General features: G+C 36.2%; 1 protein-coding gene across 2 annotated transcripts in view; it reads right to left on the bottom strand.

Moving 5' to 3' along the window:
* Positions 1-1,115: 1,115 nt before the first annotated feature.
* The window catches only part of LRPPRC (leucine rich pentatricopeptide repeat containing), a 100,811-nt gene continuing 75,735 nt past the window's right edge, over positions 1,116-26,191 (bottom strand). Inside the window, exons 30-39 of one of the 2 annotated variants that reach the window (XM_071208794.1) lie at positions 22,402-22,528; positions 16,812-16,900; positions 12,362-12,566; positions 10,536-10,675; positions 10,269-10,384; positions 7,710-7,784; positions 6,539-6,623; positions 3,842-3,984; positions 3,045-3,125; positions 1,116-2,888 (exon numbers count right to left, since the gene is read on the bottom strand). In XM_071208794.1, coding sequence (XP_071064895.1) covers positions 3,069-3,125; positions 3,842-3,984; positions 6,539-6,623; positions 7,710-7,784; positions 10,269-10,384; positions 10,536-10,675; positions 12,362-12,566; positions 16,812-16,900; positions 22,402-22,528 — 1,037 coding nt within the window. In that variant the 3' untranslated portion in view covers positions 1,116-2,888; positions 3,045-3,068. Of the gene's footprint in view, positions 2,889-2,965; positions 3,126-3,841; positions 3,985-6,538; positions 6,624-7,709; positions 7,785-10,268; positions 10,385-10,535; positions 10,676-12,361; positions 12,567-16,811; positions 16,901-22,401; positions 22,529-26,191 lie in introns of those variants that run through there. The other variant, XM_012524195.3, reaches the window with a different exon arrangement.

Genomic DNA, 26,191 nt, shown 5'->3' on the forward strand with positions numbered 1-26,191 from the left:
ACTCATGTGCATGACAGTACAACAGCAAGCAATAAATTACCATGATTTTGTGCTCCCTGCAGCTATTAGTGCAAACCATACTTTCCCTTATAGTCTGCAAATATTGGTTTGTCAGAAAGACAAACATTAAATGAAAATTGCTCTCAAAGACATGAGAAAAGGTGTACATGTTTAGGAAATAAATTGTACTGGCAAGCATACCTTGCAATATAAAGCTTGCTTAATAAGTTACTAGGATTTGCAAAATTGGTAATTTTGCCAGGCCTTGGGTATTTGAGTAAATGAAAGAAAATAACCTTATATCTAGAGGCTGGAGACACTTGAATTAACATGAAAGGTTTATGGCATATTATGGTTTAGATTCCAATTTGACTTTTAAGACATGGGTAGGATTGTTTCATCCTTTTGCATCCTTATAGTACCTAGTTAGAGGCTTCGTCATGAGATTTACTGCTGAGATTCTGGGAAAATGAACTTCTGTAAGCCCAAGTTTTCACACCATAACATCAGGCAAGGTGGTGCCTGGAGATGAAGACGTATGGTTAGGAGCTCAGTGCTAACCATACAGTGTTTTTCGCTCCTGTAGAACGACTGCAGAGGAGTCAATTTATTGTGAGCCTATGCCACATAGTGCTGGGTCAGGGGACACACAGATGATGGGGCAAAACACAGGTCTTTAGGGGGCCCATGATCTGCTCTGCGGAAGTGGCCATGGGAATGCTGAAGAGAGGACGGTGGGCTTGGGAGGAAGATAAAAGAAGAGAAGTGAAGTGTGCTCAACACAGCCTGTGTGTGTGTCACCAAGTATCCTAGTCATCTGTGTAGATGCATAATGTGCCTCTGAGCCCAAGACCCCTCTGTTTTGAGTGTCAATTTGCAGACACCCAAACTTTAACCTCTAATTCTTGCCAACACTGTACACCACACAGATTTTAGATTAAATATCTGCTTATCCATTTGTTCTCCACACACACAAAGTGTAAGCCATTTATAACAAGGAAATTCTGGCCACAACATACATTACCCCCATACTTTTTAATTAAAAAAAATATAAGAGTGAAGTTCTTGGAATGGGTTAAAGCAGTCATGCAAACATTTGATAAAAGCAGCCCAGGGGAATTTGAGGTATACTTTATTCAAATTATTTCACATTACAATCATATTAGGATCAAATACACGAATGTATCATTACATATAAAATACAATTTTCCCACATTTATTTTTTGTGGTTACTCTATAATTCTAATTTATTTCAATTTAGCTCTTAGATATTTAGAAAGTATGTATACGCCTACCTAGAACATATAATTACTAGATTTTAAATATTTACACTCAAAAGGGGAAATCAATGCAGTGCTAAGATATTTGTCTCAATATCTCTTTTTTATAATATGTTTAATGGCCCCAGTCTGCTGTTTAGGATGAGGGGTTTTTATAAAGGTCTTCTGTAGTCTGCTCACATCTTAACAGTCACTTGGAGTCACTTCATGCAAATGAGATTGTACTTTCAGTTTCCCCAAAGATGATTAGGAAGTCCTGATTAAGACAAAGTTATACCTCACCTTAGGGTGCTATTTTAATGAACATTAAGAATACAAGTGGACACAGAAGAACACACAGTGAATGGACACAGAGAACAGACAATTGGGCGTGGGGGGTGGAGAAGGGGAGAGAAATTAAAAAAAAAAGAAAAACTTAGCTCAACTAACTCGGGCTAGTGTAACTGTGAAAACTAAGCCCACTTCAGTGGAATACCTAAATATAGCAGTACAAGAACGAGGCTCAAGGTAAATCAAAGAATATCAAACCACTCTACCGGTCCCAAGCCTGGGGAGAGCACAGAGGAAAGCTGAATTAAGTCTTCTAGGCCAGGACTTAGCATTAGCCGAACCCCGTGATTTCTCAGGTCTAACTCTTAAGAAAATACGCCATGCTGACATTTCCTTCACAGCTCCTTCACCACCCCATCCCTCGTGCCAATTGCAGGCACTAGATGGAGAAAGGCTAAGCCACTTATTCCTCTCAGGCAAGGACTCCCCTTCCAAGTAAATGGTGGGAAGAGAGCCCTCAATGAAGCCAAAACGTCGGTCATTACCAAATTGAAGTAGACAAGGAGTAAACCAAAATGGGGATAATTCCGCCAAGAAACATTTTCAATCTTTTTGGCCATTACTTACACAATCCCAAATAGTCCATATTATATATTAAGACACCTATGTAATGGTATGATCAATCTTAGAAACTGACAGGTAATAGTTTTTAAGTGACTACTAAAATAGAGTATGAGAGTCAACATGAGGATGACTTTTACTCATTACCGTTGAAAACTAAGACCACCCCTTCATATATGAAATCACACATTCACAGGACACGAACATTAAAGTAGCAAGTCTACCGTACAGTCAAAACTTGTGCTGACAAAGACCTGAAACCAAACAAAAGGCAATGCATTGCTCTACTTCATGACACAAGTTATGACCTAGACTTAATTTAAGAGATTTCTGTGAAGAGAGCCACCACGAGAGAAGGGAAAGAGCACTGAGAAGCCTCCACGCTCTGCACACAGCACCCTGACCCAAGCCAAGGGACAGTCTCTCTGGGTCTCAGCTCCTCACTGGAAAATGAAGAGAGCTGGATTTGACGACTCCTAAGATGTCCTTTTACTCACTGACACCATTTTGTCCAGCTCCAATCTTTTTTCAGATAAACAGTATTAACAAAGCAAGTCTATGAAAAAAATAAACATTTTTTTTTTTTTACAATAATAAATTATCAGAGCAGGGGATCTGAAGAGTCAATGGGGAGAAGAATCCTGAAAACTTATGGCTTCATACCTCAGGAGCCTCAAAGAAAATGCTGTTGATGTTCACTGACAAGAACACAAACACCTAGTGATTAAGGGTACACAGTTACTGTCAATAAGATGTGGATTGGATTGTATATTACAAATAAATACAAGTGCATAAACAAATAAAATTTTCATTTATTTTTTTCCTTTCAATTTTAAAAAACAAAATTTTAGATGTGGAATCATAAATACATACAAAACTAAGTAGTAACTGCTTATTTCACGCAGGGCGTTCTTTTAATTCCTTCAGCTGCTGTGCATAAAATTCAAAGCTTTCCTGGTAAGAAGAAAAAAGGGAGGGAAGTTATAGGTAAAGTTGGCAGTAAAAGGCAACGGTCCAAAAAGCACTGCAAAATGGTAGCCGAGGCTACCAGCTCTCGGCAGATCCATTCCCCAAGCTTCTGCGCTCTGTCCTGTTTCATGAAATCAGTGCAAGGGCTCAAAGTTCAGAGTTAAAAACTAGCACCAGGAGCCTCTTGCTGCATGTGTGAAGGCATTTATATCTGGCATGGAAGGCTGAGGTGTTTGAAATGAATGTGGTGCAGTGACTTAAAGTTCAATGACACAATAAAAAGGAATTCTGCATATGGGGTTTCTCTTACTAAACAAACGTCCTAGATGAAGAAATAAAAACCAATTTATACTTAAAATGAAACAAGTTAACAGTGACATTATATACTTAGCTATCAAAATACAAGCTATCAAATTCTATTTAATGTTGAACCTTGCGATAATGGCCCCAAGGACATGGGATAAATTCATACCTATAAGTGAAGCGAAGGTCTGATATGGACTTTGTGTTTTAAATCAAAGCCCAAGAGGTTTCACTCTTGCAAAGCCAAACTCATTCAGTCCCTGAGGCCCTCCATGGACGGTTCTTCACAGAGAACGAATTGTCACGTAATTAAGTATTCCGCTTCTTTTTTACATGTTGTTATGAAGCGTACACAAATCTGTACAGGTATTTTCTTCATTTAATTAAGAAATACTCACAGGGGGTTCAGTGAAAGGGACAGACTCCCCAGCATTCTTCAGCAAAACTGCATAACGCTTTAGAAACAGATCGTTCAATTTTGTTTTCTTTGCAGTCAGGTGCTCATACAGCGCTTTAGCAGATGCAACATCATTGTCCAAGGCTGAAGAAAAAGATATTAATCATAGATAAAGACAACATATATTTCTCTTTTCACCACAACACTTAGCTGCTCAGGGACTCCTGGATTCCCTCTTCCCTAGGAAAATAAACAGTTAACTATTTTGGTAAGAAGCCGCATTCAGAATGTCCACGCTCATTCACACCTTCCCCACACCCCTCATTCAGCATCATTCACTGGGACCCTCTTATGCTGCAAACCACACTTTGAAATCAAGCTAATCCAGGGACCGTTATGGATGCGGGGCACACAAATCATGCAGAAAGCGACATATTCAACACAAGATCACCAGCTAAACACCAGAAAGACTACAGACTTTCAATACACTCTCCTATCATAAAACAGGCAAATGTAGGGAAAACACAACTATAATGACAAAAAATCTAGAGGGAGGTATTAACAAGTAACACTAATATTTCATAGAAATGAATAGTGAAGTAGCCTAGGAGCTAAGTTTAGCTAGCTCTCCATTAATCAAGAATAAAATCTTCTTAGGAAGAGTAGCTGATTTGCAGGAATTTTATTTTTAAATTTATTGTTAAGAGTAGTAGAGCTTTGCTAAATATCGCTGTTGGTAATCCAATTCCTAAATTTTGCATTCGATTGTTGACATCTATGAGAAATTTAAAGATCAATCAAGGAGCCTCAAAAAGGGTAACTGATTCACCAGTACTCATTGGAGTCCATTGGAGGGGGAACTGTTCTTTGCAATTTGGATGAAGGTATCTCCTCTGCGTTCGTCCTTTGTTCCTTTCCAAAAGGACCAAATCCTGTCCCTACTACCTGTTAAGGGCCCAACTCAAGCTCTTCTAGGAAGCTATTCAAAACACTCTCGAATCTTCCCCTTCATTACTTCTGGATTTCTCTGCCCCACCAGTTGCTAAGTGGGATTGCCCAATTTAGTCATGACATATATAATTTTACATTGTCTGATATGATTTTATGTTATTTAGTTATTAGTATCTGCCAACTCCCAAAATCTAACATTTAGGGAAGCGGATTTGGCTCAACTGATAGAGCAGCCACCTACCACATGGGAGGTCCAGGGTTCAAACTTAGGGCCTCCTGACCTGGCCCATGCGCAATGCTGATGCACACAAGGAGTGTTGTGCCATGCAGGGGTGTCCCCTGCATAGGGGAACCCCAAGCACAAGCTCTCCATTAAGGAGAGCTACCCCACGCAAAAAGTGCAGCCTGCCCAGGAGTGGTGCTGCACACACAGAGAGATGACACAGCAAGGTGATGCAACAAAAAGAGACACAGATTCCTGGTGCTGCTGACAAGAATGCAAACAGACACAAAAGAACACACAACGAATGGACACAAGAGAGCAGACAATGGGGCGGGGGTGAGAGGGGAGAGAAATAAAAAATTTTAAAAAAAAATCTAACTTTGAGAAGGTTTATGATTATAGCTCTATTTTGAAATATATAATGTTTCCCTCACAGGAGTGAAAAAAGAGACCAATTTACTAATTCTGATTGCTGATACTGAGATTGTTGTCTGGCCAACAATAAAATCGACAGAGCAATTTTTATTTACTCCAGTGCATCATGTCAACAAGTCAGTGGGTGGCAGATGGAATAAGTGATCATGCCTTAGAATGCGAACATTTATCTTGATTACAAGGAAACGTTAGACTGATTTCTTTTCCTATGTGATTGCCCATCAATCAGGGAACCGAATGATTATAAATTTCACCTGGGATTTAAGGTGACTACTCCAAATCCACTTATTAATTTAGGGGTCTGTTATTTCAAAAGGCAGGTGGGTGGGTACTGAAGGAGCAAGAAGGCAAGTCAAGTGGTGGTCTCAAATATGTACCTACTTCTTGTTGCATTTCAGGCTGTGGGGCCTTGAGAGAAGACTGGACTGATTCCCAAGGAGGCCCTGCTAAAAGCCTGGGGTCCTACTCAGACACAACTGGCCCTCTCTGAAGATTCTCACTGATACTTTTTAATTTTGAAGTTACAGTAACTATTTCGTATTTTTCTTTCTTTTTCTTTTTTTAAAAGATTTATTTATTTATTTAATTCTCCCCCCTCCCCCGGTTGTCTGTTCTCTGTGTCTATTTGCTGCGTCTTGTTTCTTTGTCCACTTCTGTTGTCATCAGCGGCACAGGAAGTGTGGGCGGCGCCATTCCTGGGCAGGCTGCACTTTCTTTCACGCTGGGCGGCTCTCCTTACGGGTGCACTCCTTGCGCGTGGGGCTCCCCTACGCAGGGGACACCCCTGCGTGGCGCGGCACTCCTTGCGCGCATCAGCACTGTGCATGGGCCAGCTCTACACGGGTCAAGGAGGCCTGGGGTTTGAACTCAACTGCGGACCTCCCATGTGGTAGATGGACGCCCTAACCACTGGGCCAAGTCTGTTTCCCTCGTATTTTTCTTATATATAGTTTTAGGACACATACGAAAGCTAAGTAAATTAGTAATTACCTGATGTTTAGGACTACTGTGTTAAAGATGAAGACTAAGAGTTGACTATACTGCAAATATTTAAATCACATAAGTAATATGTCAGATTAAATTTATTACCATAGCTTTTCATGACGGCACCATGTGCATCTTCCTTTTCAATTAATTCAGGAATCAATTCTAACAATGATTTCATGGTTGGTGCCTAGGAAATTAAATACAGGTAACATTACCACAAACTCAAAACAAGAGTGAACCACAACATTGACATAGCAACAATATATCAGAAAATCTTCTTGACAATAATTACAACAGAAACCTGTTCAATTTAATGGACTATTTTCCCTTTTGTATATCTTACTTTTGATGTTGATTCAGTAATTTGCAGCCAAAATAAAGTAGCATTTTTCAAAAGTCAGTGCAATTTCATTTACATTTCTATGAAGATGTTTCTAAAATATAGATTGCTTATTTTAAATCAACTGGTAACCACATCAAGAAGTTACATGATCCCAAGAGTAAAAGAGAAAATATTTATATTTTTAGGTGCCAAAAATTTAGATAAAATGTGAAAAATTTAGTCAAACATTCTGATGTTTTCCCTACTCCAGGAATAGAGCATTTCTGGGATCTCAATGGACTTTTTACCTGATTGCTTTCAGTGCCATGGTTTTATTTCCTGTAGTGATTATAGAACTGCCACACCCTAATGAATAACCATAGATTATTTCCAGTATTGCTGGATGAATCAATGATAGATTTGATATATATTTATGCCCTGTTCCATCTCACTAAAAGAAGCTAGAGCTGGCTTAACTGTACTACTGTCAAATACCTGGACACTGTACCTGGCATTTTTCAACCCAACTTGCTTTTTAGCATGTTTATTCTGTCAAATCATACTGGACCTACATCTCTCCAGGACTTCCTGCAGGTCGTCTGGGAGGAATGTTCTAAACAGATATATTAAATTGCTGTCCAATTCCTGTCCCATCTTATAAGGCAGTAGGAACCTGGCACAGCCCCAGATGGTTCCTGATAAGTAGTTTTCACATTTCTTACACTTGCTATTCCTTTAAAAAGAATAAAGGGGGGTGGGGGGGAGGAGGGGCTAAATGTTTTCTAAAGGTTGGTGGCTGTAAATGCACAAGTGAGAGAGATGAAGAGTGCCACTAGCTAAAACTGCTTTTAGATGTGGTCCTGGACCAGCAAGCTCTCATGGTGAGCTCAGTGCCTTGGAACAATATTGGCTCACATCACCACTGATTTGTTAGCAAGTAAAGCACAGTACCTTTCCTGGTTTCTTAGAACTCTGAAAGCAGAACATCACCAAAATTGGGGTTTGTTCAGCGATTGCACTGCATCTCTAAAAATTAAAACATTATTCAAGAAGTGAAGGTTTTTGATAAACAAGCAGACCAAGGTGAATATTTCCAATTAAGAAAGTTCACAATAATGCAGTAGTATATCATTATCAATAGGAAGGCCTAATAGTCGACCTTTTTTTTTTAAGGCAAGAAAAAAAGACAACAAGTACAAGCTATGCCAAGCCTTTGTGAATGCTGTCCTTGGCATGGCAAGTGTAAAGTTTGTTTAAAAAGAAAAAGGAAAAATTAAACTAATGCTTCAACAACCACAGAATAAGGCTTAGGACGGCAAAGAAAGAGGAAAAAAAGAAACACTATTCCTCTCCAATTATACTGCCAAGCATTCACAAGTGAGCTAGGGATCATAAGGTTAATTATACATTTAATAAGGTGTCAGGGAGATAACTGCTCGTTTCTTTATAAAAATTAAAATGTACAAAGCAAGTTCTCTTTAAAGTATAATTACCTACACTTATGCATACAAAAGGACTGATTTCAATCTCTCTATTTTATAAAAAGGCTTTCATAGCAACAGACAGCCAGTGCTTGAGAAAGAGACAAAAGTTAAACTAAAAAAAAAAAAAAAAGTTTATATGACAGACCAGATAAATCAAGTGTCTATCCAATCTTAGATGCTATAGTAAAATCAAATATGGCAAGACAATATTTTAGTTTACACTCATCATAGATGTCATTCTCCTAAGTTCCTAAAAGCACATTGCTCTTTCAAAGCTTTAAAACACTGTCAATACTAAAACGAACAGTATAAAAAGAACTTTTGGGGACACACAGAACATTTACATTATAAACTGATGTTTTCGACATCTGTGAATAAAGTATTCTTCACTTCAGCGAGAATAATCTTCTACTGTTTGACAATCAGGTAAAGGATGGGGTAAAGAGTTTATCGTCTAAAACCTCAGTCTATTGAAGGGATGAAAATGACGACTGCTGCTGTTGCTTCAACAGTCAGCTGTCATCGAGCCTTAGCCAAGGCTGCTCTGGAGAAAGGCAGCTCTGAGGGCTGCAGGCAAGGTCTCTGCGGTCAACTGGGGCTCTCTAAGAAGAGGCTGGAGGATGACGGCTCAGACAAGCTGGTCGATGAAGTACCAAGAGGCACTTTCTAAAGAACTATCAGAATAATGTGTTAAAAAAAATAAATCCAATGGCAGGTATAATTATATCTCTATATGCTTATGCCCCTAATAGGTACTTAGATACATACATATGAAGAAAAGCATAGGAATACATTCCTTTCAAGATATAACTTTAACACTAAAGGCAGCAAGATAAAACAATGAAAGATTCCTGATAATCTCTTCCATTATAAATGGTCTTTTCTTTAAAAAAACAGAAAAAACACAAAAAAAGAGGGAAAACCAAACAAAACAAGAAAATTCCTCATTAATTTTATTTCCTCTCCATCCAGAAACAAAAGTAAAGGTCTTAGAAGCAGTCCCAATTTTACACTTTTCACAACACTGTTAACATGGAGAAATTACTAGGCATTTCTTTAAAAAATGGTTTTGGATTCTACTAGCAAACTAGATGAAGTTTAAGGATCAAAATTAGAGCTCATACAAATGGGTGCAGTTTTATCTTCTCTATCTACTACTTAAAATATTTCACAGCTGGTAAAAATATAAGTGAATCTAACACTATTTACTATCAGAAATTGGTCCCAGGCCTCAATTTGACACCGGGAGCCTATACAAACACTGCCGTTGGCAGGATCACGGTGACTGTTTGACTGCCACCTGCTGGGAAGGGGCTCCCCAGCGGTGCCTGTTTGTGTACATTGCCAGTGGCAGCTCCGATCACCCACCGTTCTGTCGGCACTTGGCGCCGCTTTATATTTAGTGTGCTAAAATGGCATGAATGCAGTTGTCTCCTTGCCTGAAGATTGCTAATTTAACTGAGAGTGTGGGCCACAGAGACCTGCATTTGTCATTTAATGTGTGTGTGACACATAAGTGAATAGAAAGCAAATTCGACTCTTAATAAACCTTGAATAAGGCAGTGAGAATGTTTGAGTATTCAAGTGAGCTGTACTTGAAAAACAAACATTTCCTACTTTTTGTTTGCAAACTGTGTTGCCATGGTGATGCACAGTATTTAGAAGCATTAGAGAAATTAAAGTAGGAAATCAAAGGAATTGTTATGTTGCAGTACCTATCTTCACAGAAACATTTGTCTTAAACCATTTCAGCAAAACACATTTTCCTACCTCTCCCTCCCCCACCCGCTTAAATCTAAAGACACTTCTAAGTCCAATTTGGCATCTTTAAAACCAGCAACCTACAACCTACAACTTACAATTCAAAGTCCTTATCATGAGACCTTGATTTGCACTGAATTTCAATGTGCTCACAGCACCCCATTTCATTTCCAGCATTCTCCCACACACCCATGTCAAGTAACTTCTCAGTTTACTCCTCGCAAGCTGCCAGCCCACAAGCTGCTCCATGCCCAGGGGTCGTTACCTGTAGCAGCGCTCTGGCATCATCCACCTTGCCTGAATTCACAAGCTGAAGGAAAAGATCGGTGACAGGTTTGTAAATTGCAAAATGATTGGCCAATCTCTCTGCCATGATGCTTACTGGAAAAATGACAGGTGAGAAAAAAAGAAAAAATAGAAAAATCTTTCATTAAAACAGTGGTGTAACTCATCCAGCCAAGAATTTTGGTGCCATTCCCATTAGAGAGAGAAAGTGTGCTTCTGCATTCTTCAGCAAGGAAAACTAACTTACGCTTTTCAAGTGCCGGTTCCAGCTGCTCTTCTATTACTTTCCTGAATAAATATGCCAAGCCAAAATTCTGGGGATTCACAGCTTGGTTCCCTGAAGTAAGCATACTTTCAATCTTTTCTATTGCAACATCTATGTTATTGCTATAAAAGAAGTTAAAAAAATTATAAAGAAATATTTGTTTTGTATTAATATCTTTGGCAGTATTAATATGACAACTGTTAATAACTTTTAGATCTACTTAAGCAAATACTTTAGGGAAAAAAGGAAATACATTTATGGATAGCCAGATTTTTAAAAAAAACAACACTCTGCAACTTCAATCCAACCACATTTAGATAGCAAAAGCAATTCAGTAGGAGCTCAGAAAGAGAAGATCAAACAGATACATATAGAAGAACTAATGAAGATAAAAAATACACTGTATCTTAAATATTGAATTGAATTTTGTAGTCTCTTTGAAGTAAAAATGAAAACTTGCTCAAATGTCTTAACTATGGCTTTAATAATCCACAACTGGTCACACATACCACTTTAGGATTCCTGAAGATACTGGTGATGCTATTTTCAAGAGGTATCATTTGTCATCCCTCTAACCCACAGTCACAACAATTTGTTTTTATCAGGTATTATACAAACTCTGAAAAGATTCAATTTATTCTAAAATTCTCAGGAAAAAAAAAAAGCAGCTTTAGCACTTAATACTGAAAAAAAAAAAAAAAAATCCCTGCAGTCTTATTTAACAAGTTATGAGAAAAATTATAACTACTTTTTCAGTTAAGTAATCTTTGATAATTTACAGTTATGATATGGTACTCCAAATATAATTAATCAATTTTATGTTGAAATTATTACATGAAATATATGAATTCTCTAAAAAATGAACACTAAGTTACAATAAAATATTTCTTCTGAGTTTTAAATAATAGTGAATAAAAATATGTAGTCCCTAGCATATAGACATTGCATTTTTACAGTAATATTAAAGAATTCTTTAGAATGTTACTCTGATAATTTCCTCAATCTTCCAACTTCACATTCTCTTTTAAGTTCTATTTGGGAAAAAATTTTAACAAATAAACATAATATGAAATAAAAAACAACTGCCTCCTAACCAAAGAACAAATATAAGAATGAATAAATAAATAAAAATAAAAAACCCTGCAAAACAAATATTTGTATTTCAATATTAAATAGCTAAAGAATATAATTTTCTGAAGATACAAATTATATCGGTTCCATAATTACCCCTTTGAATTTTTAAAAGCAAAGTATTTGCTAGTGAGCTTAACAAAAATCGAGCTCTTGCTAACTTCTACAGCAGTGTTTCTCAACAAGGAATCTGGAGGTGGCGGTGACAGAATCAACCCGAGGCTCACCCCCTTTGTGGGCATGTGTGTTGATAGGCATGGATGGGCATAGGAGGGTGGGGAATATGGACTTGCATATTTTTAACAAGTTTGCTGGGTTTTCTGTCCATACTATTCTAGATGGAGGGCACCCTCCAGTATGTTGATAAACAAATTAGATCATTTTTCACTTTTGTAACAGTGTCTCAACAACACAAAGGCATATATAATTTATGCATGAATGAGAAAAGTTAGCAACTGTGAAAAGCAAGTTTTATGGATTTGGTAAATGGTATTTATTCTGTGATTAAATTTAAAGCTAAAACAAATTTTGTAACATATAATTAATCCCTATTAATTAGAGAAAAAGCAGTAAACAGCATCAATATTTCCTCACAGCCTAAAACCTTTAAAAAGTGGTATGTGAGATAATGCTCCTTCCAATAGCCAATGGAGGAAAAGAAACCTGAAAATACTCACTTCTTGATTTGTGCCAAAGCAATGTTATTGATGAAAACCATACTTGAGAGTTCAAGTGAATCTTCAAGTCCATTTACCATCTTCTGAATCATCTGTATGCTTTCTACATCACCCTTCAAGGCTAATGCCTGAATAAGGCAGGTCACTGCTAACCTAGAAGGTATCTGCTCCAGATCCAAGGTTGTTTTTAGCGTTGTCAGAGCCTCTAAAATAGAATAGCAGGGGACAGAGTTTTTCTTATATGACCTGTACTGACTTTAATGCATTTTGAAAACGAGCTTTTAAATCTGGGCACCAAATGGGTATACACAAAGCCTATGCATATTTTATTTTGGATTACAGAAAACATTAATACTTGATGAGAAATTTAAAAGAAAACAAAAACAATGATTTATTTGACTATCTATAAGATACTTGAGACCAAAGAAGCGTCTTCAAGGGAAAAGAAAAATGTTGCCAAGAGAATGTAGTTCCATTCAGGGATAACATTTAGTGACCAATTTCAGGGAATTTAATAAATTAAGAGAAATATAAATAAGGAAGAACAAAAGGATTGAGAATTCCCAAAGATATGTAACTTATACCCACATTCATACTTTCTCAGATTTTATTATACTCAAAGAGTACATGATTTAATCAAAACCTAATATTCCAAAGACCATTTCTTTTACACAATATATCTCTCTAGCCCGAAAAGGATCGATCATACAGGAAAACAGTCAAACTGGAACATGCAAATTTCACGCTAATAAATTTACTTTACATGGTAAAATACCTTGTATAATTTTCTTGCATTATTTTACCATAATAATAATAATAAAGCCCATCTGATTCCCATGGATATAGCCAGAGGAATTTTCTTTCTTTCTTTTTATTTTTTAAGTATCATACTTAGAACTAACATTCGGTCATGAGAAAATATGGAATAACTTCCTGATCACCGACTCATGTGCAAGAGGTAATTGGGGTGTGTGGAGAAAACATAATACTTAGCACAACCACCACCACTACCACTACCCAAAGAAAACTTTATGGCTTTCTAGCAATTAAAGCAGGTAACCTAGACACAACTAAGATCTTGCAAGTATGGAAAAAGGATAATAATTAAACAGTCTGTTAAAAACAATACAGTAAAAGACATAATGAATTTAGTGTTCATTACTGAGTAAACAAACACTTGATTCCTGATTACTCCATATCTATAAACAATCTAAACCCATGATTCTCAATTGGGAGGAAAGGAAAATAGATAATTTAAAAAGCATGTTCAGGCCCATGCACAGTGCTGATGCGGGATGCCCACAAGGAGTGCTGTGCCATGCAGGGGTGTCCCAGCGTAGGGAAGCCCCACGCGCAAGGAGGGTGCCCCGTAAGGAGAGCCACCCAGCGCGAAAGAAAGTACAGCCTGCCCAGGAATGGTGCCACACACATGGAGAGCTGACACAACAAGATGACCCAACAAAAAGAAACACAGATTCTCAGTGATGCTGACAACAACAGAAGCGGACAAAGAAGACGCAGCAAATAGACACGGAGAACAGACAACTGGGGCGGTGGGGAAGGGGAGACAAATAAATAAATCTTTAAAAAATAAAATAAAAATAAAAAGCATGTTCAATAAAATTTTAGAAATATACATGTGCATATAGAAAATAGAAAATGTTAATTAAAAAAACTTTTAGGAGGTATCAGGGATTGAACCTGAGACCTCGTACATGGGAAGCATGCACTCAACCATGGAGCCTATACCTGCTCCTCTGTTAATACTATTTTAATGATATAATCTATAGAAGATAATTTTGATAACATCACTTTAACTGGTGGCCATACAAAGATAATCAACTTCTGAATATTCTTACTAACCAACCTAGGTTAGGGAGGATCTTCTCCCCACTAGCTCAAAATAATAATGACAAAAATAAGATAATGATGGTGATTATGACAACTCACATTTACTGAACACTTTCTATAGGACAGGCATAATACAAAGCAGATACACTCACAAGTACCTTTCTGAGTACCAAATTTACAGATGAGAAAAATGGACTACAGAAAATTTAAATAATTTACCTAAGGTCATGCCTCTAGATACCAACCCAAGTGTCTAACCACCTCTGGGCCTGCATCTATGCATACATGAGACAGTGGAGGCAAGGGGAACAAACAGTTTTAAGTCTCTCCAAAGGGAGTATGGGACATTGTGATCTATACCATATTCTCATGTCATACAGACTTGCCTTCTGTACAGTTTATGATTTAAGGGATACCGAAATTGGAACCCATCTACACACCAGTTTCCTCAAGTCCTTTTCCCACTGTCATTTAAGTCCAGTGTTTACTCAGTTACTAACTAGTGATCTTATCATATTGCAAAGGTACCATCTATTAATATTCTAGAACAATATGTGTATAAAATTATATTAATAATTCAATGGTTTTATTATTTCTTCCTGCTTTAGGTGGGATTGAGAAAAAGAAACCTGAGAGAAAGAAAAACAGAAGAACAGAAGGGGATTTTAAAAATCAGTTCTGTTCAGCCATGGAGTAAAATAAGGAGATGGGAAATAGGGTAGACATCCTTCCCATCCTTCCCAATGATCACTTTACTCTAACAGTTAATTCTGTGGCAAGACAGAGAAGATGGGGAGGGCAAGCTGGAGGTGATATTGAGGGAGCAGTAGATTCACAGCTCCTGTTCTCAGAGAACTTCCGGCTGAACTACATAGCTGAGAAGAACAGATGTGAAATTGTATCGAGTACTCTCTCGTAGTTTTCAGAGGGCAGCTAACATACATGCAAAGGGAAGCAGTCAAATTAAACAAATTTAGTTCAGATTCAACTGAAAAAACAACCCCTTAAATAAAAACTTTTTAAAAAGTTTTGTTCTTATTTATATATGTAACAAGTTAAATTTTTCAATGCTTTTAAACTGTTTATCATTTCTCCATAAAATATAGACTTGACAAAAAGTGTTCTCTATTCCTAGACATAAAATTTTAAGCACTTAAAAACTTTAATAGCAAGCCCTACACCACTCACTTATGACATAAGGCTATAATAAAATTTATAATAATAATACAGGGTATATTATTAATACAGGTATATTATTATAATTGGGCAGGGTGGGGGAAAAATATACCAAATGTAAGATATGGGCTATAGTTAGTAGTAATATTTTGACGATGTTCTTTTGTAGTTTGTAACAAATGTTTCACAGCAATGCAAGGTGTTAGTGGCAAGGAGATGTATGGGAGCCTTGCATGTCTGTAAATTCACAAATTTTACTATGCATTTATTTTTTATGTATGTTTATGTATGAATGATATACTTCAATAAAAAATGTTTAAAAACAATTTTTAATAGCAAGCCCTCCACCACTCACTCACAACTTAAGGCTGTCCAAAAAGACTATCAAATTAGGGAGATGGGTAAAGACCAGTATGTTTAGGTATCACAGGCAACACTAAAGTTTCATACAATTAGACACCAACTTTCTTGTAGGGATGTGAAATTATCCCAGGGACATGCTAGGAAGAATAACGCCACTACTTGAGGCTGAGAAAAAAATTGGTAACACATTTAACAGTTAAAGGGACTTCCTTGAAGATCTCCTAAGTAGGCTTCATTGTACTGGCAAAACTGTGGTACTAATGGATCAACAAATTCAAGTATAAAACTCAATGTGACAAGAGGCTTCCCTAAAAATAAGAGTCATGGTTTTCCCCCTTGGGAACTAATTCCTAAGACCTCCAGATACAAATCCACCCCACTGCATAGCCATAAACAGCCTCTACCAAACAAAAAGCCCTGCCCCACTCCTCCCCAAAGTCACCTCCACATCTTCCTGGCATTAGCCTCTTAACCTTAATTTTAAAACTATAAACTTCAACCAAACACCGTATTTTATTGCTGCTGGTATTATGAACTATTAAAAAAGTATTAGATTAAGTTTTAAAAATCAATATTATAATCATTTCGTGCACAATCCCACACATTTAACACTCAATTTAACTCATCTGCTATCACACACACAACCAACACAATATGCAAGAAACAACTGCTGGGAATTGTTTCAGATGCTCTAAAGTATGTTAATTTCCAAAGCAAAATGACTTGTGCTGTGAATTTTAACGCACTTGAAAGCCTGTACTTTCTCTCGTTCTGGAACACAAATTTTGCATGTCTGAAGAGCTGTGATTCATCTTAAGAAAACCCATCTTGTGTTAAATGGAATGGAAACTGGACTAAGTGGTCAAATGACAAGTACATTCATATTCAAGCTGTATTATAAATGCATGTACAGTAATTTACGTCTCTCAGCTACCACAAAAGGCTCTTGATAAGCAGGTAATTTGCTAAATGGACTCCTTTATCCAAGTATTCGAAGGGCGTTACAAGAAAAATCTGCAGAGGCATTAATGTGACGTAAAGGTCAAGCATTGTGACATACCTTTCAAATAATCCCGCCTAACTTGCCTTATGATGAGGAGGCTGTTGGCAGCATCGTTCAGTGTGAAGCCCTTGATGTGGGTCTCCGCGCTAAAAGAAGCAGACATTTAGAAAGGAATTACTGACATGCTTCTGATACGATAATAAATGGTTGAGCACCAAGGTGAAATTATAAAAACTACTTTTCGTATGTTAAAAATATTGCTGCAAAATATCGACCTGGAGACAGCTTTTGTGTTATCCTGTCAATGGTTATAGAAGGATAATTTTTTTTTGCATTCTGACAGATGACAAAGTTGGAAATGAGCAACAAAAGAAACAAAGTACAAGATTTTTTTTAAACAATCGGTTCAGATTCTTGAATGCTGACATATTAGATGACTAAAATAACTGCATGCCCTGCATTGTTCTGCTGTATCCTAAGCTGGATACTTTTTCCTCTTTTCTCTACATTCACCATAATTATAAAATGCAAAACTATTCTTTCAGCAACAAAAATGAACATTTATTTTCAGCACTGTATATTTTAAATATAAACTAAAGCATATTACGAACTAACACCGTATCATTTGGTTGATTAATTTTCAAATTTCTGTCACCTAGATACATACAGTTTTTAAAGCTCAAAGTACAGCAGATCTGAAACCATCACTATATTAAAATTAAAATTTTCACACAATATGTCCCAGCCTTAAAATTTGAAACAAAAAACTCAACTTTTTAAAACTCAAGAGAAAAGAATTGTTTCAGACTTATCGCTAAAACCTACTGCCCCCACTCCCCCCTGCAAAAAAAAAAAAAACCCTAGCCAAAGATGATTTCTGTTTGCTACACTGTTTGCACATCTCCTGTTATGAAATTTCAGCATCCTATGATGAATTTTCAGCCCCCAGGGTTCATCTCCCGATTAGGAAACCTCCTCAGGTCAAAAGGAGCAAAAGCAATTGCTGCCATTTGCCTTTTCACGCTCAGTGATGGTCTTGCCACGAACAACTGCACAGCCTGCCAACAAGAACACATAAGCTGACTGTGGGGAAAGCAGGGTGACTGCTAAATTATTCTCATCAATCTCAGGAAAATCCTCCAAAGACACCACAATGTGCCCATCCTCTCAGTCACTTTCAGCCTCTAAGGTTCACCCCTGCAGTCCCTGAGTACAGGATTTTCTTATTCCCTCAACCAATCCTCTTAAACCCACCAAAGCACCCACTGCTCTGTTTCACTTCTTCCTCTGTCCCATCTGTCAAAGCTCTTAAGTTAACAACCCATGCATTGGACTATAAATTGCATAAACTAAAGGATTTATTTTCTCAATCTTTAGCATGATTAAATAAACACAAGACACTATTAAAGCTCACTTCCCATTCCATATTATTACATGAATTACATCATATTTAATTAAAAACATTACCTAAAATTCATTAAAACCATGAGGTAACAGAATTTCTCTTTTAATGCTTATCAAGGGTGAACCTGAAAACCTTTTGAAACCTCAAAACAAAAATCTTTTCTTTCAATATTCTCCACATCTCAAGAAGATGCCTAGTCATTACATTATGAAAGTGAAGATAAATATTAGGAAAAAGAAAAATTCTCCCTAGATTTGTTAGATATACTTAATATATATACCTTACATATATACAAACTGACCAATCCCAGTTCAAAATATATTCCAAACTGGCAAAAGGAGAAACACAAAAAGCTATCAGAATCATTCAGATATACACACATACATTATAATCAAAAGAAATTCACTTTTGACCCATAATTTCATCTTGACATTTGGAAAAATCTAGTCTAGTGCTATCAAATAGAACTTCCTGCGAAGATGGGAATATTTTTTCTCTGTGCTGTCCAATGCGTAGCCATAAGCCACATGTGGGTACTGAACTACCATGACAGAGGAATGGAAATCTTAATTACAATCTAATTTTAATTAATTTGAACAGCCACACATGACAGTAGTTACTGTTTTGGATAGCACAGAGTTCTGGCCATTTTTCCTTTTTAGAATTACCAAAATAAAAAAAGTACAAGGATAAAAGGGTAATCTTTTTATTTTATTTTTTGTTTCTTTTTTTTTCTTTTAATTTATAGTCAATAGCAAATATTCATCTATCTAAACCGAATCTACTTTAACCAAAGATAGTACTACAGGAGAACTTTCACATTAGCAATTTCTGAGCAGTGACTGTTCTCTGGATTGTATTTACATGACAAACCCACAGGACATTAGTCAGTGATTATCATTTATGTTACTTTGGATAATGAAAACTGACCAATCCAGTAAAACCATCAGTGATTTATAGTGTCATTTCCCAGACAGAGAGAATGAAATAATAAAAGCTTATAGCAACAAGAGAATGAATTGCTACTCGCAAAAGCTAAAACAGACCCACTATGGTTCTCAAATTCTTAAGCAGTTTAGTGTTATCACACATTTAAAATAGTCATTTATATACCTCACTGCTCTTTGAATAAGCAGTTTGCCTCCTTTGAAAGAATTCATTAGAGGTAAATTTTTATTTAAAACTTGAAGAGATGCTATAATTCTAACTAAAAATGTAAGAAAGTTGGTTTTCTTTAAATTTCTTCAAGGGAGCTATGCTATAACTGTTGAGGTTCCCTTACTTGATGGGAAAGTTAAATGTAAATAAAACTGAAGAAATGTCACTGGAGGTCAAGTGAATCTGCAACATATTAGAGACAGCAAAGGACAATAAAAACAAAGACTGCATTTCTTAGATCGTAAAGAAAGTCATTGCTCAAGTGACATTACATAGGTAATACAGGCAATCCCCAGATCAGATGCCTCTGGATATTCTAAGGCTTTGAATGTAGGATTCTATTGGGCCCATCCAGCTACATGGAAAAGAAGCTGCGGAATAATCCTTGTGGGATAATATGGCTAAGATAAAAGTGCCCTTAAGGGGGCAAAAAGGCTTCAAGAACATCAAGAAGAAAAGGAGGGAAACCTGTATTTTACTGGTTGTAGACATAAGGGGAAAAGCAAGTCCGTGCTTCCATTTGCTTAAGATTCATAGTAAGACTATATAGTAAGAAATGATGTTTTACAGTACATCCCAGTATAAAGATACATGTGCAGGCTTATTAAAGAAATCAAAAGTTTCATAATAGGATGCCATTTACTACATGAGCTGTTCTGATATTTTCTCTTTTAAAAAAATGCTGATCTTATCCCATTAAATATATTCAATGGTTCATGAATTGTTTGCAACTGCAGTTTGAGAAACACTACTAAATCAGTGGTCTTCAGAGACTTGCACACTCTGTGGTGAGGCAAGGTTTAAACCTCTACTACCTTAATGTGAATTTTTCAAATAGTAATTGAAGATATATTGAATGCCCGGGGTAAACACATAACACAGTATATTAAAACCTAAACTTAAACATCTTAGTGTAACTAACTATCCCAGTATCAAGACATAAAAATGACAACTCAAGACCATCAAAATATACTGAGGGAGTATTCTTTAGTGAACTATTGCAGAGGAGGGTCACTGGTACAGGGTGTTGGTGGTGGGGAAAGATGCATTTGGGGCATGCCTCTATAGAATAGGAATGTGTTCATGGAGTGATAGGGTGTTATCTCAGTGCACAGAGTGGCAAGAATCTCTACAGTACATAAGCAGTGTCTAATAAAAGAAAACAGATAATATGCCAAGTCCTCGATATTAATACTTGTACTTATGCATCTTATTCTTGTAAAATTGAAACTTAGCCTAATAATGCATACTGTCTAACAATTATCTCCTGAAAACCTTGTTACTCAAATGTGGTTTCTCTCTAAGCTAAATTTAGCAAAATAACTCACTACTCCAACCCCAACCCCGGTGTGAGACATGACTCTCAGGGATGAGCATCCTTGGCACCAAGTGATTAATACCAAGTGCCAACCAGCGATTCATTTAGAAAAAGACCTTGACCAAAAGGGAGAAACACAAAATATAAAAGATTTTTTATGGCTAAGGGATTTCCAAGTGGTTGGGAGGTCATTCCAGAAGTTATGCTGATGCAGTTCTCTGGCAGATTTCACTAACAGTCACAATAAAAAAAAAACCTCAAACAGTGGTGCTTCCAAGGGCTCTAGAGACATCTGGACACTACAGGCAAGACCCACAACCCCATGAAATTTGTACTCCACCATTGGGCCTTACCTTGGAATATATGACAACTTATTTCCCCAAAGTAACAGAGTTAGACTCATTTTTAATTTCTACACGTGATTTTTCTACTCCTTTTATTTGAACCTATAATTAGCATTATACCCATTACATATGTCCCAGAGACTTAAATCTTTAGTCTGTCCATATTGCGGCTGAACCATGAATCAACTGTAACAAATATACCACACTAATCTGTTATTAATAGGGGAAAATATGAGAGGGGAATGGGTGGGGTATATGGTAATTCCTTATACTTTCAATGTAACTTTTCTGTAATCTAAAACTTCTTTAAAAGTAAAGTTTATTATATGAAAAAAAAATGTACTGAAAAGTAAGCAGTAAACAAAACCCTATAATGCATAACTTTCCTATAACACCAGGTTTCCCATTTAAGAATGGGAAGCATCCATGTTCTATTCAGGATACTCCAAAAGTACTATAGCTTAAAAATTTGAAGGCCAAAAATTATCCAAGAGAGATTCTTTCAGAACTTAGAATTACTAGGAAAAGGCTGACTTTTTCCATGGAAAATAAAGCTACTGACTTATAGACAGGCCATGTCTATATTCCTAGGCAGGTAACCTATGATCTACTTCTTTCCAGGGCCTTTCTGATTAATAACTCAAGTTGTCAAGATAGCTCCTGGGGAGTAAGACAACAGATGGGGTAAAGGTAACTGGACACCACTTAATGAACCTTTATTCTTGTTTTCATTAGTAAAGTGTTTTAATCTAGGGAACTAGTCAGAATGGCAAAAATCACTACCATCACCACCACCAGAAAGGGAAACACACACAGACACATATACAACAGAAGGGAAGAGGGAAAAGGCATCTAAAACAGGTTGAGTACTTAAGTTTTCTCTACCTCATTCTACCTCCTTCAGTACCAAGAAGAAACTTTTAATGTAAGCAATATTATCATCAACTTATCACACGGAGGAAAAACTGAGGCTCAGAGATGGGAAGTAATTTTCCCAAGATCATAGATATTATATAAGACTCAAACCCCACTCTAAGTCTAACCCCCTGGTGTCTTCGTTATACTGTCTTGTTCCCAACAAAAATGGTACAAGGCTCTACTGACCTAACAAGAAACAGAATAAGATAAGAAGTTACTTTTCTTATATGGACATCTTAAGTGAATGATTTAAGATATACAAAGTAAAGAAAATGTACTTTTCTACATAGGACTAGTAAAAATTGTATTTTCTACAAGTAAAACAAAACGAAACATAAAATTGGTTAACCATTTCATCACATGATTTTTATGAGTAGGTGAAGATAATCAAGCACATGCAACTACACTAACGCATCATTAGAAAAATCCTAGAGGTAGTCAATAACTTTTTAAAGTGAGAGGGCTCACTTTAAATGGACTACTGATATGATAGGTAATACTTACACATTTTTCACTTGCATTGCTTCTGTACAATTATCCTTCCACAACAGCAATTTTATAAGACTGCCATAAGTTCCACTGGTAAACTTAATATTTTGACTTTGTGCTTCCAGGAAAATATCATATGCAACTATAATAAAAAGACAAAAAGCAAAAAATTAGATGACATTATTCTGAAATGGCAGAAGGGAGGGGAGAAAAAAACCTAAAACAAAGCCCCAAATCCACATATTTCTGTTTCTTTTAGTAGCCACCCAACCTTACCATCTAAAGAGACAAACAAATGGACTGAATAGGAAGATGTTGTTAGTTTTTTAATCTTCTAAAGACAAAGTTGGTTTTAGAAACCACTACTTAATCCAAATGGATGGTACCTGAAAGGGTTTCCTTTAAAATTTTTTCATTCTAGTTTTCTAAAGTCAGTAAGTTATTTTCATGCCAATAAAAATGGGAAATAGCTCTTCTGACTTTGTCAAATGATAGAAACCAGTTTCAAAATAAATTGCAAAATGTGTGTTAAAGTCCAAATAAACCAGAGGTATAATTTAGATTGTGAGGAGGAACAGATACATTTTAAAGCAATCTTTAATCTGTAAGTGGGTGGTTACAATGGTTAACATTTCAGCACAATAGCATTAAAGTGAATATAGCCTATAATTCTAAAATTAGGAGATCAAATTATTTGGCTACGACAGGACTTATACAAAAACATACAATTTTCAAATATACAGATATCTAACAAGTAAACTAAGCAACATTTGTTTGACTGATTAACAGTTTTATTTCACGTGTTCACAATAACTGTCAGTGAATGAAAAGATGTTACGAAAGAGAAGTAACTATACTTTTCAGTCATTTACTTTTCTGAAATAAAACTGCCTGGCTATAAACATCCAACTGAAACTACAATCCACTTTCTTGTGTGTATAAACAAATCACAAGAAAAGTAGAGCATAACTGAACTATCATGTACATTCTTCTGTGATTATAAGGCTCAATGTAAGGAAATATATAACACACAACTAGGAATCAACACAAAGAACATTCTGAGCCAATTTAGACGTTTCTGAAAAGGAAAAATTGTTATGCTTGTATTTGTAAGTTAGGGGAGCAGGGATTTGCATAGCTCCTTAATGGAACTGAAGGAGCAAACCCAAAAACTTCAGTTGTTCCTTCAAGTTAAATTCAGGGTCAAAAAGAAAGAGAAGACATGAAATATTTATATTTGCATCCTAAATAAGCACAAAAGTTTGGGCAAGTGAAAGTGACTTTGTGAGTGGCACAAGTAAATCAAATTTTAAATAAGCCTTCCAAAAATAAATTCCTGTCGGTCATTAAATCAACAAGTGCCTTGAATCAATTCTTCATTCTTGTAAACAACTTTATGTACCAGGGCACTGGCAGAAAGTAGAGTGATAAGATACTAAAAACAACAAATAGGGAAACGGACTTGGCCCAGTGGTTAGGGCGTCCGTCTACCACATGGGAGGTCCGCGGTTCAAACCCCGGGCCTCCATGACCCATGTGGAGCTGGCCCATGCGCAGTGCTGATGCACGCAAGGAGTGCCCTGCCACACATGGGTGTCCCCCGCGTAGGGGAGCCCCACGCGCAAGGAGTGCGCCCCGTAAGGAGAGTCACCCAACGCGAAAGAAAGTGCTGCCTGCCCAGGAATGGCACCGCACACACGGAGAGATGACACAGCAAGATGACGCAACCAAAAGAAACACAGATTCCCGTACTGCTGACAACAACAGAAGCGGACAAAGAAGATGCAGCAAACAGACACAGAGAACAGACAACCGGGGTGAGGGGAAGGGGAGAGAGAAGAAAAAAAAAAAAAAAAGATATCATGAGAGGTCCTTTAAAAAAAAAACTAGGAGTATATTTCTACATTTATAAAAAGCAATACATATTTAGTTTGCTAGTTTAATATTTTCAAAGAAATAAATTGAAAACGATAATTTTATATTTAGTTTTAACAAAATGATGGTCACAATGCTTGAGGAAAGAAAACTACTTCCAATCAAGCTATCAAACTCTAAACTCATCAGATCAAGAACTTTATGCTTTTGTGCCCAGGAAATCAGTAATGTATTTTTCAAAATATGGATATTACATAAAGATTTTAAAATTGCTATTTTAACTTAGTTAAAATGCATTGAAAAATATTTAAAATTTTTTCTAAAATAAATTACTGGAAATTTACTTTTTAAAAGAAATCTGTAATACTAGAAGTTCTTTGTATAGAATATGTCCCTATGGCTGTGGTGCAATTACTCAATAAAATATAAGTTCTTTTGTCCTATTATCCAAGAATATTAATATGAAAGCCAAATAATTTAATATAAAAGATTCTAATGAATTTTCACATTAATATCCTAGTAAAATTTGACAATTGATTATAAAATTCCTTGAAATACTTCAGCTGTCAGGTATTTTCTCATCATGTGACATGAAAGTGGTCATAAAGATCTGATTTGAAATTTGAAGCTAGACAGTAGATGGTTGTCAGGCAAGGGAATGTAGACTTACCCTGCAATCATTTTGCAATGATTTGTTCCACATTAAAGTTAGACTGAAAAGAGGACAGAAGTGAAACCTAAACAAATATACGGAGAAAGATTCAAGGACAGTAACAATGAATATGTGACAAAAGGATAGGACTCAGAATAATAATAGAAAAGAAAAAAGCAAACTTGGGTAATTGGGAAAGCTTTATAAGAACTTAAGTTTATTCCTACTTCCTACACTTGTCAGTGTGATGAAATTTCTAGTTACATCAGGAAATTAAAAGATTCTATAGGTTTCTAAATTAATTCCTTTCCACTTAGAATCTATTGAGCTCTGGTCTCCAAACTATTAATATGAAAATGAAACAAAAACTGCTGCATGTATTTCCTTAAGGGCTTACTTATAATAAAGTATACTTGAAATCTACATAAAAATGGAAGGAATGAAAGATAATGGCAGTAATCTATGGAGAGAAATTAACAAAACTAAGGGAAACAAGAGTAAAATATGATTCGGGGATGGTAAAAGAAAATCTAAATGAAAATATCTAGAATACAATAAGGAAGCTCATATCAGAGGATTAAAGATACGTAAAATTTTAAATTAATAAAAATTTTAAAGTGGTTAAAACAGAGGTAGGGATGCCTTCAGCAAGATGTCCCACTAGACAAAGAGAAGAAAAGCAAGAAACACAGCTCATGTCCTGCCTCCAAAGCTGAGAAACTGCTTGATTACTTCAATATGCACTAGGTATGGTAGGTGATTTCCTAACCCTTTTTCACTTTCAAATAAAAGTTGTCAAAAAAAATGTATGACCATATTATGGCTACCGTGCCTGGATGACTAATTACAACAGTTCCTGCTCTCAATTCAACAGCAGGCCACGTGGTTGTGTCTACAGAGGCAGGGCTAGAGCGATGTCACCGTACTCCCCTTAGTAAAAAGTATGTATTAGGAGGAGAGAGAGGGAAAAAACAGGAAAGAGGAGGGAAAAAAAAGTATTAAAAAAAAAAAAGGAAAACAACAAGAAATTATAAAAATGTATGCCTATTTTAGTTTTTATTATGAAATTTCAAATGCAAAGAAAAGTTTAAAAAATTGTACAATTACCTCCTCATATAACCCATAACCTATACTTATCATAAACATTTTGATAGATTTGGTTTATTTTTATTCTTTTATAGTTTAACTATTTTAAAATAAATTATAGAAATCATTTTTTTGATCACTCAATAATTCACTATGGATTTTAAAATTCAATGACAATTTTCTATAAATCAC

This window comes from Dasypus novemcinctus, chromosome 17 (genome assembly GCF_030445035.2).
Source record: "Dasypus novemcinctus isolate mDasNov1 chromosome 17, mDasNov1.1.hap2, whole genome shotgun sequence".
Classification (NCBI taxonomy): domain Eukaryota; kingdom Metazoa; phylum Chordata; class Mammalia; order Cingulata; family Dasypodidae; genus Dasypus; species Dasypus novemcinctus.